Source organism: Beta vulgaris, chromosome 4, assembly GCF_026745355.1.
Source record: "Beta vulgaris subsp. vulgaris cultivar EL10 chromosome 4, EL10.2, whole genome shotgun sequence".
Taxonomy (NCBI): Eukaryota; Viridiplantae; Streptophyta; class Magnoliopsida; order Caryophyllales; family Amaranthaceae; genus Beta; species Beta vulgaris.
The window spans coordinates 60549401-60569208 of NC_079205.1; the positions used below are offsets into that span (position 1 = coordinate 60549401).

Below are 19808 nucleotides of genomic sequence, written 5' to 3' on the forward strand. Positions count from 1 at the left end.
ACGTAATGCACGAATGCACTTGCAGTTGCAGATACAGTTAGGAAGGAAATAAAAGATATCAAAGTTAACCTTCACAAAGATAAACGATTCATATAACAAAAAAGAGCATATATATGCATCATCTTGTATTAAATAGCAAAGACTCTTCAGCAGAACTTAAAGAAGTAATACTTTCCAAATTAAATGTGCAAGAAGTTGAAACACAATCATAGTGTGAACTTAAGGTAGTTTCAGCAAACACTTGCTCAGATTCCGGCCTATTTGATTCGTTCATTCGTGGTAAATGAAGTGATAATATCATTTCTATCTCTAGTAACACCTCTTTCATGGTTGGTCTTCTCTTTCCATCCAATTTTAAGCATCGATTTGCGAGTTCAGCAATTGTGAGAAACTCTTCCATTGAACCCTCTTTTAGGACTTGACAATCTAAAATATCAAGCAGACTAGAGTTTTTCATATGGGAAAGAAACCATGATATCAAACTTCTATCTTGTTCCAAGTCTTCTGTCGTAGCACGTATTGCCTTTTGTCCTGTTAAAAGCTCAACAAGAACAACACCGAAACTATAAACATCACTCTTTTCAGTAAATTGACTAGATCGAAAGTACTCTGGATCTAAATAACCAAAAGTTCCCATAACACGCGTAGTTACATGGGTTTTATCAGTAGCCACAATTCTTGAAGTCCCAAAATCTGATAACTTTGCCCTGTACCTATTGTCCAAAAGTATGTTGGAAGATTTGATGTCCCTATGAAAGATAGGAATATACGACGAGTAGTGTAAATAAGCAAGTGCTGCTGCTGCATCTGAAGCGATTTGCAGCCGCATTTTCCAAGTTATTGGAAACTCTTCACATGGATTATGAATGTGATGATCAAGTGTTCCATTAGGGATAAATTCATACACTAATAACGGAACTTCTGTCTCCAAACAACATCCTAACAACTTAACTATATTTCTATGGTTGATTCCTGATAAAATTACCACTTCATTGATGAATTCTTTCACTTGATTTTCTCCATCCACTACCTTAGACTTCTTTATGGCAACTATTCTTCCTTCACCAAGCATTCCTTTATAGACAGTACCACGGCCTCCTTGTCCGAGGATTCGATCCTCATTAAAGTGGTCAGTAGCTTTCTCTAACTTGTCAATGGTAAAGATTTTTATTCTTTCTACTACTTCATCTGAAGATACCTGTTGTTGCAACAATAAACCACCATTTCTCTCAAAGTATTTAGCTCTTTGCTTGATAACTTGTCTTCTTTTAATCCTTAAGTATAACCACCATGTAGCGAGAAAGGAAAGAATTGATCCTAAGGCTACACTCAATCCTGCAGTTCATCAACAATATACATGATAGTTACCTACTGAGAATCTGAATAATATGACAAATCAAACAGAAGATGTAGTACTTTCTAATTAGGAAAACAAATCACTTATATTTATTGATCAAGAAAATAGTTATAGATCGACATACCTACTAACAATTTGTACCAACCGCGATGAGTAGTGTTGAGATCAAGAATGCAAGGATCATTGTTTGTGCCTTTTCCACTGTAGCCTTCTGGGCATAAGCATTCATAACTTCCAACAGTATTGACACAATATGCTGGCTTAATACACAAAGTATTGTTTCCTTGCCCACATTCATCGATATCTGAATAAGCACACATTATAATTGATATTGTCAGCCTATCAGTCTTGGACATTTAAATCAACAAACAAATGTATTCTTCACTGAAGTCATACTAACAATAGCAAAAAGAAGAACAATTGCGGTTATAGTACGTTCCAACAGGTAGGGCTGGCAATCAGGTCGGGTTGGGTCAGTTTCAGGTTGACCAGATTTATATTTCAGGTCACTTACCCCTGACCCAAACCCGACCTGATTTATATTTTAGATCGAAAACCTCAACCCAAACCTGATTTTATATTTTTCAGGTTCACCCGAAACCAACCCAAAATGACTTGAAATAAAAATCTAAATATCCAATGGTAAAAAAAACTGCCAACCTAATTCAAAAAGGTACTGTACATGTAACATGTTTAAGTTCCAACATTCAAAGCCGGAATTTTCAGGTTGACCTTTGAAGTGAGTTGGGTTTGGCCCAATATTATAACCTAACCGGCTAAGGGATAACCTAATATAATATAAGTTATTTTTAGATAAGGTCATTTCGGGTTATTTTCAGGTTCAAAAGGTTAACCTGAACCTAACACATTATATTTTTAGGTCGGGTTGGGTCGACCCTTCTTTTTTTTCAAGTCGAAAATCTCAACCCAAACCCAGAATTTTCAGGTCGAATTATCAAGTTGGGTCAATTTTTGCCAGCCCTACCAACAGGTTGTTTGGTTGAACATAGAAATTAACACTTTTTAGGAAATTATTTTTCCATGTAACTCGATTTCCTATGAACATTTTCGGTGTTTTTACCGATCACACAACTTCACCATCTACCCCGAACCCAGAAATTTCCACTTTTAATTCATGTCTTTTTATGTCAACCAAGCAATCATTATCACTAAGAAAAGAAAATTACCTTGGCAATCATGAAGATATGGGTTACCCTGGAACCCAAGATTGCATTTACAGCGGTATCCCCTTTGAAATGGTAACTCAATACATTCACTATTTGCCTTGCATATGTACTCCCCTGATGATTTTGCAGTTTCACAATCCTCTGTTCCAATTGACCAATGATGAATCACAGGAAGCTTCAAATTTCTGAAAAAATTAGCATCCTGTGTTAACAAATCCCCAAAAGAATGAGGCATTGCATCATTCGCCACCATAAACGCAACACTACAAGGATTGAAGTCCGAAACATTCAGATGATCATCGAAACTCTTAGCCTCAATGCTAATATTGTTTACACCTTCCGGAATGAAACCCAAGCAGCATCCAATACCAGAGCATTTATCGCGCAGAAGATCCTTCTGCGCGTAATTGCACACAGTCATACAACCTGAATTAAAAAGTGTCCCATTAGTGATGCCAGTACCACTAAACCAAGCAAAAGTGTCGCAACCAATTGCAACCAAAGAGTTTCTAGTTGGTGCAATAGTCAATCTTCCTAGAGCAATAGACATAACAAAACTAGTCTCATTGTGTTCCTCAAAACAACTATATGAAGCGTAGTGATTTGCTAACAATTCACCATCTAAATTGACACTAACTACGTCCACAGCATCAGGACCAAATTTTATACTAGGAGGATCAGTAGTGTGGTCACAAGTGAGATTGTAGTGTATGCCTTCTGAAGAGTTGCCGTAATGACACCCATCCCCTGTGCCAAATGGGTAAGGAACGGTAATGTTACCGCACTTATCAGAGCAATGTGGAAGGGCTATATCGAACTGTGAGCCGCGAACATCAGAAGATGGTGATGATATAGAGCTTCCGATGAGGCTTAATAAAGCTAGTATTTCCAATTGTGGAGCAATAATTTTGAGCATTGTTAAGGTTGTTCTACAGTGTGGTAGATATAAGTTGAAAAAACAATGCACAACTTGATAAAAAAAGCTTGTATGCTAGCATTGAATGTTAGCTAGGAGGCTGCTAATAGTTAAGAAAGGACGGTCGTTAAAGGCGGCTTCTAAGAGTCAAACAAACCAAAAAACGTCCGAAATTTTGTGGCCAAAAGAAAGAAGCACTAATCTTCATTTATTTCTTACATTATTATACTAAACTGGCTAATACAGGGCTTACATAAAATATGAATACAAAGATTAGAGTAGGTAAGAGTTAGGAGTAAGAGTCTTAGAGAATCATTAAGATCAAGTTGTTCTACTTCGGCTATTGTATTATTTACAGATCCAACTTTGACCACAGGTTTTTAATTTTTTTTAAGGTTACTTATTACCTTTATACATTAGATAAATACATGCTTATTTTATGACCTTTGCATCTGGTTTATATGATTGATGCTTACTTGCTATTAGGGATGGCAATCCAGTCCGGATCCGACCATAGTCCGCTTCGATTCGAAGAAAAAAATCCGAGTCCACTCCGATAAAAAAGTAACCCGACTGCGTTTAAAAAGTCCGACTCCGAGTCGGAGGATGTCGGGGTCGGATCTCATAAAATAATCCGACATCTGAATCCGACTCCGACTTTGAGTCAATCAATCCTTTTTTCTTACTTATGTCAATGTATAATTTATGTATAGCCTGACTTTGACTTTCAGCCAATTGTATTATATATGATTTTCACATTAAAAAAAATGTTAGAAAAATAATAATAATATTTGGATTATTTGTACTATATAAGATTTTCATATGATTATTACTTTATTAGAATAAATTATAATGATTATATTATTGTATAATAGTAGACTATTCTATTATAAAAAAATGGGCAGAAAAATAAGTCTGGTCGGGTTCGGAGTTGGATGTTCAGATTTTAAGTCGGATCAGATTTGGAATCGGGTGTTCTGATTTTAAGTCGGGTCGGAGTCGGATGTCGAAGTCGGAATCGGATTTAAAATCCGACTTCTTGTAGCGTCGGAGTGGGATTATGCATAATCCGGTCCAAGTCCGACTCGTTTCCGTTCCTACTTGCCACTTTCTACTTTGTCTCATATACATCACTCCCAAAGACTGGCATCTTGTTTTGTGACCCTGCATCTGGATTTTCAATCATTGTTTTTCGTCGCTTCAAGATTATTTATTGTTCTTCTGATCTTTTTTGTTTTGATAGTATATCTATATAGTAGAAAGGACCAAATATTATAGTACTACTATTAGTACTGAAGTATATTGGAAGATGGTATAGCTTATACAGTTATACTACTTTACAAACACAAGTCAAAGTATGGATACATCTAAAGGAACAAATGAATAAATGATATACTTCTGTAGATTAAATCACTTCATAACAAGGCTATATAACCAAATGTATGTTAAAGATATCTACATCGATCATCTGGTACTGAATAACAAAGACACTTCCGAAGAACTTAACGAGCTACCTTCGGTATAAAATGTGCCGGAACTCGAAACACCATCATAGTATAAACTTTTGTTATTAGTTACATCAGACACTTGCACTAACTTTTGCTCATTTGCTTCATTTTTATAGGGTAAATGAAGCGCTAACACCACTTCTATCTCTTGCAAAACTTCTTTCATTGTTGGTCTTTTCTTTCCATCCAAACTTAAGCAACGCTTTGCAAGACTTCCAATTGTATGAATCTGTTGCTCCAAACCCTCCTGTAGAACTTGAGAATCTATAATATCAAGCAAACAAGAGTTTTCCTCTTCCATATGGGAAAGAAACCATGATATCAAACTTCTATCCTCTTCAATCACAGCGCGTATTGCCTTCTGTCCTGTTAGAAGCTCCACAAGGACTACGCCAAAACTATAAACATCGCTCTTATCAGTAAACTGGCTAGTATGGAAGTACTCGGGATCCAAATAACCAAATGTCCCCATAACACGAGTAGTTACATGGGTTTGATCAGTTGCAACTGATCTTGAAGTCCCAAAATCCGACAATTTTGCCCTGTATTTATCATCTAGTAGTATGTTGGAAGATTTAATATCCCTATGAAATATAGGAATTGAACAAGCTGAATGTAGATAAGCAAGTGCTGCGGCCGAATCAGAAGCAATTTGCAAGCGCATTCTCCAAGTGATTATAAACTCTTCACTTGGATAATGAATATGATGGTCTAGAGTTCCATTAGGAATAAACTCATAAACCAATAATGGAACTTCTGTTTCCAAACAACATCCTAATAACTTAACTATGTTACGATGATTAATTTGTGATAAGATGACGACTTCATTGATGAATTCTTCGATTCGACTATCTTCTAATATCTTAGATTTCTTTACTGCAACAATTCTTCCTTCACCAAGCATTCCTTTATAGACAATGCCGCGACCTCCTCGTCCAAGTATTCTGTCCTCATTGAAGTGATCAGTAGCTTTCTCTAACTCATCGACAGTGAACATTTTTGTGCATTCTACAACTCCGTCAGAACACATATGTTGTTCCAGTAACATACCGCCATTTCTTTTGAAGTACATGGCTCTTTGTTTAAAAACCTTCCTTCTCTTGATAACAACATATAACCACCATCCAACAAGAAACAAAATTATGGATCCCAAACTTACACTTAGTCCTGCAGCACATCAATAATAGTACAAATGGGTGTTATTGAAAAATTGAAATAATTATTTCAAACAGTATTAAGTATTATTATAAGTAGACCCGGTTAATGGACAGGTAACTCGAAGGATCGGATCAAAATTGTAGGCCAATAATTTTGTAAAAGAGGAAAAGTAGGGGTTTTTTGTGGGGAAGGACCAATTAAAATAGGGTTTCTGTGGGGAAACACCACTTAAAATTTTTTTTGGAGGGAAGGACAGATTAAAATACTTTTGTTGGCAACTTAACACCACATTACGATTTTCTGACCAAAGTCTCAACTTTCCGACATTGACTTATTTTTCCATCCAAAACTTCGGTTTTTTTGTTTTTCCTCCTCCTCCACCCCTACGCCTTACCCATCGGAATCCTCCTCCCCACCTCTACGCCCTACCCACCAGAATCTTCCTCCCCCACCCTTACATAAGTTGACCCACAACCTCATGGCTTGGCCTGCTCTGACCCATAAAAACCCTATTTTAATTGGTCATGTGCCACAAAAAACCCGAAAAAGTATGGTAAAAAGATTCTACATATGGTTAACTTTTTACTTGTTCTCATTTCTCCCTCCTATGTATCCTATATCCCCTTACTCCTCCATTGGCTAACTCGCGACGCTAATGACCCACAACCTCATGACTTGGCCTGATGTGGCCCATTAACAAGACAACCCACCAAATAATTGACCCCCACCAATCTAATTTGGCCGGTCCAATAACCTGGTCTAGTTATGAATTTTCGAAACTATAAAGAGAGGGACATCGTCATAAGCCCTTATATAAGTTGTAACACAAAAAATTCAAAGTAGTTAAGAAATCGTACCTATTAACAATTTGTATAGACCACGATTATTAGTGTTGGGATCAGGAATACAAGGATCGTTCAAAGTGCCATGACCTTTATAACCTTGTGGGCATTTGCAATAATAACTTCCAAGAGTGTTGATGCAGACTGCTGGTTTGTTGCACCCATTGTGGTTTTCTTTCGCACATTCGTCAATATCTGCATGTGTTAATGTGTAACACAGTTTAGTATATTTCACCAAAAAAAACAGTTTAGTATATGATATCATAATTATTTTTCATTCATTAATGGACTGCTTTCTTAGTCTAATAATTTCTTAATCTGTGACTTGTACAATGCCATGCAAGACTGCTCTATTCATGCATCTTTTCGGTAAAAGCTGAGAATCATGGTATAACTTTATATGATAAAGTACTTTCTGGCTGTAAAGAATGTGGAAATATATGTATATAGAGGAGAAAGTAGCAGCGCATACCCGGTATGGGCCAACCGTGTCCATACCGGGGTATGTTAGTAATTTTGCCAGAAAAAGACAAAAAAAGTTGACTTAATGGCAATTTAGACAACTCTGATCATGTAGGAGAGAAATCAGATCAACTACAATGTGAATCAGATCAACTACAATGTGAATCAGATCAACTATATTGTGAATCAGATCATGAATTTATGTAAGTAAATCCCGAAAAACAAAAAACAAAAAAAAAATTAAAAAAAACAAAAAAAAAAACAAAAAAAAAAAAAAAAGTTGCATTTATTTACAACTTTACCCGGTATTTGTAAATACCGAGTATGCGCGAATCATTTCTCGTATATAGAGTTGGTTAATGGACTGGGTAGCCAAGGAAGATATGAGTTGGCTTTCTTTGGATAAGATTTGTAGTGTACTCCTTCCGTCCTCTATTAATTTACCCCTTTCTTTTGCACAGAGTTTTAGGAGAAATAATGTTGTGGGTCATAGAAAGAAAGAGAAACTATTATTTTAGTATGTGTGATGAAAAGTTTGTGGTCTCATTTCAAAAATAGCAAAAAAAAGAAAGGGGTAAACTAATAAGGGACATCCTTAAAAGGAATACGGGTAAACTAATAGAGGACGGAGGGAGTACATGATACTACTCCCTCCGTCCCAATTTATTTGCTACATTTTGCCATTTAGGGGTGTCTCAATTTATTTGCTACATTTGCAAATATTTCTATATATAATATATAGGTCCCACACTTTATTTACTAATTTGCCATCACTCTCTTCTTGATTTTGTAAATGTTTCCATATATAATACATAGGTCCCACAATTTACCTATTTGCTTTTTTTGTTAATTCCATTTATGTCAATGGTCCCCACTCCCTCCTTGGTCTTTGTGAAAAAGTGTTTGTAGCAAATAAATTGGGACGGAGGGAGTAGTATTTATCAGACATTTTTTTAAAAAAATTGATAAGAAAAAATTTTCTAAATTGCCTTCGTACATGACACTTATTCAGAGTCCCATTTTAAGCCAGACAAATCTTTATGTCATCTAAGAAATTTATATTCCAATATATATATCTTTCAAATGATGAATATAAAGATGCATGGATGATCTTGTGTGTCAACATGGACCAGTTTCCTCAACCCATAGGTTGTTCTTATAGCCTTTTGGGGTTGAAAAGTCACTACAAATCTAGAAACATTGTCGTTGACTTACTCACACAAGACGTAGATCTTGATTGCTTGTGCTATTAAAAAATTTGGAATTTTCACATATATTTCCATTTTTTGAGAAAAATTCATCATATCCTCCAATATTTAAAGAAAAATATTTTTCGTGTCGTCCATAAATCTGGATAAAATATAACAAAGATCCAAAAATCAATTAACCCTACGTCTCCTACTTGCGCTCTCTCTTTCTGCCACTTGCTCTCTCTCTTTCTCCATTCACCAACCCTCATCAATTTTCTTCTTGGATCTTGCAACTTATATCCAATCAAGGCATTGCTATTTTCTAAACCCTTTCTAAAATTACTAATATACTAAGGTGTTGTTTGGTTGGAAGCTATTTCCCTTGGAAATACAAATTCCTAGGAAATACATTATGGGTGTTGTGTTTGGTTGGAGGGAAATGAGAGAAACATAGGAAATACAAATTCCAAAGGGAAATAGAATTTCCCATGAAACATGGGAAATCACTCACCAAGCCCCCCCTTGGTGAGTAATTTCCTAGGAAATGCAATTTCCTATGGTGGCAACCAAACAATTTTGTCTAATTCCTAGGAAATTAACATGGGAAAGAATTTCCCATGAAATGTAAATTCCCATGGGAAATTACTTCCCATGTGAACCAAACGAGGCCTAAAAATATATATTAAGATGAATTAAATTATATTATTCTTAATTTAAAAGGCAGCATCAAGCATGTGCGACATAGCAAGTGTACACCAACATTGAAAATTTCAGGCTTCCAAATACATTTTTTTTTAACAGTTGTTGACTCGTTATATAAAATATTTTTCATTGTTGGTGTTGGACTCATCAATCATATTCATAAAATTTTTATAGCTGAAATATAATGTCAATGTGTGAATATTTTTTTTATAATATTAAATTAAAAGATCTTGATACTATTTTACATTACTTCTCGAGTGCATATGGTGATATTCTTTTCCTCATAAAAAAATTAATTAAGAGTTTTTCTGTGTTTTTCGAAATTCTATATTGTACCTGGACTTTTTAAAATCTTCATATTGTACCCCTTAACTTTCTAAATGTCACACAAAATACCCTTACTAATAGAAAATTCTACACCAAACCTCACTTTTAGTCTTCAATTTATCAGTTCATATTCCAAACCTCAGTTAACTAAAAAGGGGAAAAATTCCTACTCTAAGCCCGGCCACATGTAAGAAAATTCCAAAATCTACTGTTTGATATTGTATATCGGAGTATTTTGTGTAATGTTAAGAACTCTTACGAATACAACTTCTTTATAAAACACGAAGACAATATGTAGAAAAACCCAAAAATCAAAATACCCTTGCTAATAGAAAATTGAAAATTCTACTCCAAACCTCACTTTTAGTCTTTCAATTTATCAGTTCATATTCCAAACCTCAGTTAACTAATAAGGCGAAAAATTCCTACTCTCAGGCCAGTCCCAAAATCTACTGTTTGATATTGTATATCAGAATATTTTGTGTAACATTAAGAAATCTTAGGAATATAACGTGAAAATTTAAAAAACGTCGTGTACAACATAAAACTTCATAAAATACGAAGACACTACGTAGAAAAAACACAAAAAAATTAACAATTACTACATAAAAAAGGGAAGAAAAGAAAAACAAAAGGGTAGAAATTACCTTGACAATCATGAAAATAAGGATTACCCTCAAACCCTTTATTACATTTACATCGATACCCTGTCTGATAATACTCCCTGTCAAAACATGTGCTATTTCCTTTACACATGTAGTAACCACCACCACCAGCATCTTTCGCTGCTTCACAACCTTGCTCTCCAATCGACCATTCAAAAACAACTGGATACGTCAAATTCTTCCTATAATACAAATCATCTTGTAACAAAGTCTCTTTGATAGAAAATGGTAACGCATCATCTTTACCAACATAATCTTTAGCCAAAACAAATGCAACACTACACGGGTTAAAATCGCGCACCAATTTCTGTTCATCAGGAGTTGTAAATATGAAGTCTAGATCAGCAACACCGTGCGGAATCGATACTAAACAACACCCAATTCCCGAACATGATTTAGTATCAACATCTTCAGCAGCTGCACAAACTGTCATACAACCTGCACGAAATGTTCTCTTGTTTTTCCTTGTACCATTTAATGTCACAAATGTGTCGCACCCAATTGCACCAAAAATGTTACGAGTGGTCGATAGGGGGAACCTTTTAGTATGAATAAATGCATGATTTTGAGATGAAGGGGTACTACTATTTGATCCTTTGTTAAAACAACGATATGAAATTGGTTGATTTACTAAGAGTTCACCTTGTAAGGTGATTTTTAGTAGTTGTAATCCAATACCTAAAGCTAAAGTTGGAGGAGTGGTAGTATGATCACAACTTAGATTGAAGTATCTACCGTCGTCGGTCGGCGTGCCGTAGTGGCATTTATCGCCTATGCCGAAGGGGTAAGGGACGGTAACGTTGCCGCATTTTTCAGGGCAATTTGGTAGAGATGCTGATAATGCTCTAAGTATTTGGAGGGTTAGTAATGCTGATAATATTGCACATTGCCCTGTTTTTGACATTGTTGTTGTGATTGAATTTTGGGAGATATATATAGGTGTATTAGTATTGTATCATTATATGATATGATTTGAAGGGAAAAATCAACGATATGTTCACATCATTGTGTGGACTAGAGCACTTGGCCTTAAATGTTGGCATAGCTGTAACAAGAATAAAAAAAAAATGGTGTGTCAATGTCTTGTTCTTTCGTGTAACCAACTACACGGCAACCCCACAGTGTGAAGTCTCCTACAATTATTTGATGGTCATACTCATATAGACATATAGTTATACTATTACTCTTCTAAAAGTTCTAAGCATCTTTAAATTGTTGACTAATCTTCTTAGTAATAAAGTTGGAGCGTTGGCTGGAAAATACATCGCACTCCACTTTTTATTTTCCTACACGTGAGTCGTGACATGGTTCTCCGAAATTGTAATGATCATGAGTAGGGATAGGGATGGGGATGGGCCGGATCTGGGGTGGGTCCAACTAGACCCAGACACAGACCCGCTTTTTTTTATTATTATTTAGATCCAGACCCGCACTAGACCCACAGGGTCTAAAAATTTTGGACCCTTACCCGACCCAATGGGTTTGGCGGGTCTTGGGTCCAAAATGGGTCCAAGATGGATCTCAAATATATTTTGACTTTCTATTTATTTTTTTACCTTGCGATTTTTTACGAACATTTTCCTTAGTAACTAAAAAGATATGAGACCAAAATAGTAATTTGATTCTTCCACAAAATATCCTAAATTAAACAACCACAACAATGTAATACCAAAATGTCACAACTCACAATTGGTCTACAATAAGTTTAAGTTACTCAAATTCATAATAATAATAAAAATTCTTTCAAAAAGTCGAACTAGAGATTCGAAGTTCGAAATGAAGTAGAGAGAAAAGGAAGGTCGAAATTCGAAGTGATCGTCTCTGGCCTGTGTGTATTACTGTATTAGGGTGGTGGGATTTAGGGTAAAATTAATTTATATATTTTTTATTTATATTTATATGTTGAAAAAATACACTGGGTCTCTGGGTCGGATCTGGGTCTAGAATTCTCAGACCCGGACCCAGACCCGTTTTCAAACACTTAGACCCAGATCCGACCCGAACCCAATGGGTCTCAAAATTTTAGATCCAGACCCTTAAAAATGGGTCGGGTCCAACCGGGTCTGGGTCGGGTCCTGGACCCATGCCCATCCCTAACCATGAGCGTGTTAAACACCAATTAAATAAAGAGAAAATTGTTTTTTATAACGAGAAAGTTAATTAATTAAAAACAGAATCTAGGAATTGCGATTGGCTTAAGTGGTGAGCTTTTCCATCTTCCCTAGCAAAGTCTAGGGTTCAATTCCTACCCCCAAGCATCCCCTTGGGATTTAAGGGAGGGAGGGAGGGAGGAGGGAGGGGGTGTCTAGCTTGTAATGGGCCTCCGGATGGGCCTTGTGCGAGGGCAGTCTAAAGGAATTATTCTTACCAAATTTTTTTAAAACAAAAAAACAGAATCTATACAAATATATTAAAAGGTGTGCGTGACAATGTATACACATCACGTGGCATCTCTGTTACTACACTAGAATTGTCCAATATGTGTATAAGTCATGTTAATTAACAAAAATGAAAGTAACTTGCAACAAGATTTGAACACATAACTTCTTGATATTATATATGACACAATTATCATCTCAACCAACTTTTAATCATGCTTTAAGTGTCCACATTATTATATTTGTACCTTTTAAATGTTGAATTTTTCTTAATATATTTTAATGTTAATGGAATAAAATGCATATCAAATTCGGAAAATAACATTAACCCGGGGCAATACCCGAGCCCATATACTAGTTACACACTAAAGATAGTACATCCATACTAAAAACAAATAAACTAAATTGAGTATTACTTGCTCTTATATAACAAGTACAATAACTTAAATAACTTAAACTAGGAGAGAATTGCTCGATTTGGAGGAATATGATGTTGGATAACTGTGTTAGAGCGCTTCTTATGATGGTTGACGATCACCAAAAACATGATGGAAGTAGAGGGAGTAGTGGACTAATTTCACAATCAGCGCAACGAAGAGCAAGCGAGATGAGGATCTCACAACATGACCAACCTTTGTGACTCAATACTCTTTTGAGTGGGTATTTCAGGCTTCTCCTTTGAGGAGAAGCTCAATTTAGTTGACGCATTATAAAACTAATTCACAAATTGGGGAGTCACTGACATAGGAAAAACAAGGTCGTCACTAGCCTCCTAAAATCAAACAAAACCTAACTAAATCACTAAACTAGGTAAAGTGATAAGTAAGGGACGAAATCCACAGGGACTAAGGAACACCAAAATGTATTGATAAAAGATAAGCTAGGCCGAATCAAGTCGGAAATTGTCAATAACCAACTAAGAACTACGAAAAAGCTAAATATCAAAGATAACTAAAGTTAGGAGATGGGATTAAACACCAACTAATCATGAAATAAGCATAAGAATATCAAACATAGAGATAATACATGAACACTACTTGAATTAGCTATTGACCCAACAAACAATTCTCATCCTACTCTCATAGGCGGAGAAATCCTCAAAGACATCAAATAAGGACTCTCATCCATTACTAACATATCTCGAGGTTCAAAGTAACCCAAGTCAATAATAGAAATCAATAGGTCACACTCTCATGCCAACCTAAATCAATCAACTCCATCTAATACGACATTCAAATTATCAAAGAGAATGCAACATAGATTAGACGAGCTAAACAAGCAATAATTTAATCACGCAAGTCTCTAAATCTAATCTCAAATGCCCAATTCAATCATGGTTGGGTTTTCACCCAAACCCTAACCAACAAACTACTCCATAAATACAAAAATGAGGACTTTAGAAAAATTAAACTTTAATAACATGATAATAATCATTAATCTAACATTAAACTAAATAAAATAAATCATAAATAATTAAACTAATCAAGAACAACTAATCTAAGAAAAACAATGAAAATAAAACAATAAAAGAGGAGAAAGAGTAAGAAATGCTCATTGATTAATGGTTGAAAGTTTCGATACAAATGTCACCCTTGAATCTACAATCTTCCATCTTTCTTTGAGTTTTCTCCCTTTTCTTCCTAAACTAATCTATGGAGGCTAAACCCCCTTAAAACCCTAAAAAGTCTAAAACTAAGAGTGGTGGATAAAATAAAACTAGGCTAATAAGAAAAACTCCCTCTCTAAAAATAAGATGACTTAAGATATTTATACTCCTCCTAATAAAAAGGAAAGAAAGAAAAAGGAGAAGAAAATAAAAACAAAGAATGAAATAAAAGGAAAATGGAAGAAAGAAAGAAAAGAAAAGAAAAGAAAAAATGAAAGAAAACGTGTGTGAAGTTACTGAAGTATACAGGGGAAAAAGAAAAGTCAAAGAAAGAAAAAGGGTAACCCCCCAAAAAGCATCAGACCCCCTTCCTATTCATCATCTTCTTCGCTGCATCAGCACGCATCATCCATGGTCCATGGCCGTCGATCTTCATCGCATCAACATCATTCATCAGCAAAATCGTGGCCTTTAATTCGCTGCAACATCATCATCTTCATCATTAGCGCAAATCGCAGCCATTGATTTTCTTAAATGAATCACGACCGTCGATTTCATCTAATGAGTATTGAGCACGTTTATCTTTGAGCGCCCGCTCCGTGGTCGCTCCATGGTCGCTCATAACATTCTGGAACTTTTCTGTTTTCATTGGGTTTGAACGGAGCGTCCGCTCCGTTGTACAGAGGAGCCCGCTCCATTTTGGCTTGGACAGATTGTACAGGTGGATTTTGCGGTGCTGCAGGACATAATGATGGTGGTGCTGTGGTGATTGGGGTAGGGAAGATGGTGGTGGATTGGTGTTATGGGTTAGGAAGATGGTGGTGTTGTATTGTGGTATAGCAAAGGTTTAGTGTGGTGTATGATATGAAATAGTGTGGTGTAGGTTAAGGATAAGAGTGTGGTGGAGGATAAGTCTTGTATTGTAATTTTAAATCTCACACCATAGCTCCAAAATGCTCACCTACAAGCAACATCAAAACAAGAGGGGAGATACGAGACATAAAAATAATAAAATAAGAACTAAAAACTAGTAAAAATAACTAATTAATCTAATTAAGCCATAAAATGGAAAAATAAGAATTAAAGGCTTAAAAAGTTAAAATAAATGAACATAAACTACAAAAATACTCTAAAAACTACTCCTAGAAGTGACATAAATGTCACTTATCAGTCACCTTCAGATATCTTTTATTTTGTCAAGGCAATGATTGACAAGATCAGTACCCAGCTAAACTGAAAGCTAATTACCATTGTTAGATCTCGAACGATCATCTGATTTTCAAAATCTGAGAAAACAAATCCAACCATGAAACCTGAAAACCATAAAACAACAGCAAAATCCTTGACCAACCACATAAACCATACCCAACACCTTAAAGACAATGACTACCTCCAACAAAAAACAAAATTATCAAGCATATTGAGTAAGCAAACAATAAACTCATACGAACACAACCTAGTACTAAACAACGGAAAGCGGATAAATAAACAACTAGTCTCGACACTTAGGCGGCAACAAGGATAGTAACTCGACAAAGGGGAAGGGGAAGCTGACGCACGAACGGGGGACAGGGGACGGGGAGACGCACTAAGACACTAAACAGGGGAACGAGGAAGGGGAACACGTACCATCTATTGCTTTTTTAGACTGGAGTAGAGGAACGGGGAGCGGAAACCTAGAAACTAACTTCTTCGAATTCGAACCCAGGAATGGGGAGGGGAAACCTAAAATATAACCCTTGAAACACCTAATTAAGGGCAACTAACCTAGATACTATGACAACCTAAAATGTAATACCTTATATTTTTGAGTATTTATTTATGTAATTAAAATAATTATTTTCTATAATAAAATATTTTAAACAAAGGGTATTTTTGTAGTTTTGTTGGGTTTAAATTATTTTGACGGGATTATGGCGCCAAGTTGGATTTGTCAAATTTTTATCCTTGTCAAAATTTTACTAAATATCCTTAAATATACTATGTTCATGGTACACTTTAAGTGTATGATAAAATTGTGCAGCTAAGCCGGTTTGCATTTGTAAGGTAGCGAAAATTAGGCAAGTGATGTTGAGTTCTTAGTTCTCTCTCTAGGGCTCTCTCTCTAGGGTTTTGAGTATCCTAGTCTTGTTCTTTGCGAGCGTTTGTACCCTACTTGTAGGGTTTTGTCTGTCATCATGGCAGATGAAATCATCAATAAATGTTCTCAATTGCGAATTACGGAGGATGAAGGTGACATAATTGCGATGCCAGTGGGTATTAAAGATAGTAAAAAGTCAAATCTTGATCTGGCAATTGTGGGTCATGTATTAACGGTGCGACCATATAACTTTGAAGCTTTCAAGAAGACGATGACCCAGATATGGTCAATTTCGAAAAAACCTCTATTTAGGGCAATAGAAAATGGATTGTTTGTTGTTCAGTTTGCCTGTGCGCGGGATCGAAAAAAAGTTTTAGATGGATGCCCTTGGACGTTCGATCAAAACCTAGTTATGATGAGTGAGATCGCTGAAGGGACACAACCATCTGATATACGGTTATCTTTGAGCCCTTTTTGGATTAGATTATATAACTTACCCATGGACAACCGTTCGGAGCATCATGTTAGACTGATTGGTAACTGTTTGGGGGAGGTTTTGGAGATCGAGTCGGATGGTGTGGAGTGGGATACTTCAGCCAGGATCAAAGTCTTGATGGATGTTACAAAACCTTTGCGGCGAGTTCAGAAAATACGTAATTCGAAGGGTAATATTGTTCTAGTGGAGATAAAATATGAAAGGCTCCCTACCTTTTGTTATGCGTGTGGCAGAATAGGACATGTTGAAAGGGATTGTACTGAAATCCCAGAGGAAGATAGATTGGAAGAGAAACAATGGGGTTCGTGGATTCGTGCTTCGCCGCGAAAAGGTAGAATCAAGTTACAGGAGGAAGCAAAAACGTTCTTGCGATGTTCGGGAGCCTTAAGTTTCTCGGAGAAAAACACGGGAAATATTAATTTGGAAGTCAACATGGAAGGTGCTGTGGAGCAGAATAGGGAGAGTGGAGAGAGGCAAGAGATGAGTAGGCAGGAAGGGAAGACTTTGCATGATGGTAGGATGGAGGTTCAACTCAAAGAGTTGAATGATGGGGACAAACCTGAGGGGAACATAGGGTCGCCACATGATGGGAGTTCGTATGAGGAACCTCTAGCTGTAGGTCTTGGCCAATTGTATGGGGTGGAGAGTAGGAGGGAGGAGGTTCCGACTCCAGAAGGGATTATAAACGTTGAAGAGGAGGGAAAGGGGAACACGAATGAGGAGAGAGACCACCTGAGTGGAGAGCACACCAAGAAGGACAAAGGGAAAAATGTGAGACTGGAAGTGGAGCGTAGCATTCAAGGTGGTGATGCACCCAAAAATATCCAGGCACCGGGGAAGAGTAGAAAGAAAGGATGGCGTCGTCTACCCCGGGAGATGGCAGATAGCGGGGTGGAGGAGTTTGTTCAAGTAGGAGGGAGGAGGAAGACTAGGGAGGAAGAGGAGGGTAGAGAACAAGAAGAAGGTGAAAGCTGTGGAATAAAAAAGAAGATAGGAGTGGATGTTAGTGTTCTACAGGAGGTTATGATGCTTGCAGGCAACAAAATGGATGAAGGATATGGTAATGAAGTGGCGGGCCCCACACCCTGGGCTCTTGGTGACCAATGAATAACATCCTCTCTTGGAACTGCCGGGGGCTGGGGAACATACCGGCAGTCAATGCGTTGAGGCGCATTGTGATCAATGAAAATCCCCAGATTATTTTCTTGCAAGAAACTAAGTTGCACCAACCTGAGATGGATAGGGTGCGGATGAAACTGAGTTGTAAGGGTATGTTGGCTGTAGACTGTAGTGGAGAGGGGCGAAGGAGGAGTGGCGGAATCGCGTTATTGTGGAAAGATGGTTGGGAAGTAACAATCACTTCATTCTCTCTTAATCACATTGATGCTCTCGTCAAGGAGGGAAGTGGGCTCGAATGGCGGTTCACGGGGGTTTACGGACATCCAGAAGCTGGCAACAAGGAGAAGACTGTAAGGATGCTTAAATCTTTGTATAGTAATGATGATGTTCCGTGGCTGGTTGGGGGCGATTTTAACCTTATGCTATGGTCGACGGAAAAGCAAGGGGGTGGCGACTTTAATTTTGCAGAGGCGGAAATGTTTAGGCAAGCCTTAGATTACTGTAGATTAGAAGATATGCAATTTATGGGACATCCTTACACATGGACAAATAACCAAGGTGGGGATGACAACCTGCAGGAGAGACTTGATAGATTTGTTGCAAACGCATCGTGGAGGGAGGTGTATGGGAGCTCTTGTGTCACTCACTTAGAAAAGCGCAAGTCCGACCATCTCCCGATACTCCTCTGCATTCGAAAATGTGTGCCACGAAATGGGGAGCAAAGGAAACGGAGTTTGTTTCGTTTCGAAGAACTGTGGACGCGGGACGATGAGTGTGAAGGGGTGATTAATTCAAAATGGTGCCAGGACGATGATACGAGACAAAATCTGCAGCGTGTTTCAAGTGAACTACGAAAGTGGAGTAAACATAAATTTGGAAATGCAGCCAAGGAGATGCGTGCCCTCACCAAACAAATGAATGACCTGATGAGCAGCGAACCAAGTGCAGCGAATATCGAGAAAATGCGGGGAATTGACAGTAGGCTGGATGAGTTGGAGACAAGGGAGGAAATGTACTGGAAACAACGAAGTAGACAGGAGTGGCTCACACATGGGGATAAAAATACAAGATTTTTTCATGCAAAAGCCAAGCAAAGAGTTGAGAGAAACCGTATTGTGAAGATTAAAAATGGGGCGGGGCAAACTTTCGAGGAGGAGGAGGATATTACTGAGGTGTTTGTCCGACACTTCGAGGAACTATTTTGTGCAAATGAGAATGTGGACCCGGCGCCTGTTATTGATAAAGTCAGCGACATGTTATCGAACCCCATGCAACAAATCCTAGCTGAACCATATCAGAGGGAGGAGGTATGTGAAGCTCTGAAGCAGATGCACCCAACGAAGGCCCCGGGCCCTGATGGTATGTGTGCACTTTTTTATCAAAAATATTGGCCTATTGTTGGTGACAATGTTGTAAACAGAGTCTTAAGTTTTCTGAACCATGGTAGTGAGGTGGGTGAGTTGAATCAAACACATATTGTTTTAATCCCGAAGAAAAAAAGTTGTGAGACCCCGGCAGATTATAGGCCAATAAGTCTGTGTAATGTCATTTATAAAATCATTTCCAAAGTGCTTGCAAATAGAATGAAAAAAGTGTTGCCAGCTGTTATTCATGAGTCGCAAAGTGGTTTTGTGCCAGGGAGACTAATCACAGATAACATTTTGGTTGCTTATGAATGTTTTCACTATCTGCGGAAGAAAAAAACAGGGAGAACTGGGTATATGGGGTTGAAACTGGACATGAGTAAGGCGTATGATAGGATAGAATGGGTGTTTCTGGAACAAATGATGATAAAACTGGGTTTCCCGACACAGT

General features: G+C 37.2%; 2 protein-coding genes across 2 annotated transcripts; both read right to left on the minus strand.

Annotated features, from left to right (window-relative positions):
• Positions 1-93: 93 nt before the first annotated feature.
• LOC104890245 (wall-associated receptor kinase 2) lies at positions 94-3610 on the minus strand. Its single transcript, XM_010675652.4, has 3 exons — positions 2545-3610; positions 1482-1661; positions 94-1335 (listed from the first exon to the last, which is right to left on the minus strand). Exons 1-3 carry the CDS (start codon positions 3458-3460, stop codon positions 119-121), a joined length of 2313 nt encoding a protein of 770 aa, XP_010673954.1. The 5' UTR covers positions 3461-3610; the 3' UTR covers positions 94-118.
• A 1212-nt stretch (positions 3611-4822) lies between these two features.
• Positions 4823-11365, minus strand: LOC104890244 (wall-associated receptor kinase 5). Its single transcript, XM_010675650.4, has 3 exons — positions 10297-11365; positions 6984-7163; positions 4823-6135 (listed from the first exon to the last, which is right to left on the minus strand). The coding sequence occupies exons 1-3, from the start codon at positions 11216-11218 to the stop codon at positions 4925-4927; spliced, it is 2313 nt and encodes a 770-aa protein (XP_010673952.1). The 5' UTR covers positions 11219-11365; the 3' UTR covers positions 4823-4924.
• Positions 11366-19808: the final 8443 nt, after the last annotated feature.

Excerpts from the sequence above, each read along its gene's own strand:
- LOC104890244 (XM_010675650.4), bottom strand. The coding sequence starts at position 11,218 with ATGTCAAAAACAGGGCAATGTGCAATATTATCAGCATTACTAACCCTC. Across the intron at positions 7,164-10,296 it reads TTATTTTCATGATTGTCAAG|ATATTGACGAATGTGCGAAA; the intron begins GTAATTTCTACC and ends TAACACATGCAG. Across the intron at positions 6,136-6,983 it reads TCTATACAAATTGTTAATAG|GACTAAGTGTAAGTTTGGGA; the intron begins GTACGATTTCTT and ends GATGTGCTGCAG.
- LOC104890245 (XM_010675652.4), bottom strand. The coding sequence starts at position 3,460 with ATGCTCAAAATTATTGCTCCACAATTGGAAATACTAGCTTTATTAAGC. Across the intron at positions 1,662-2,544 it reads ATATCTTCATGATTGCCAAG|ATATCGATGAATGTGGGCAA; the intron begins GTAATTTTCTTT and ends GTGCTTATTCAG. Across the intron at positions 1,336-1,481 it reads TTGGTACAAATTGTTAGTAG|GATTGAGTGTAGCCTTAGGA; the intron begins GTATGTCGATCT and ends GATGAACTGCAG.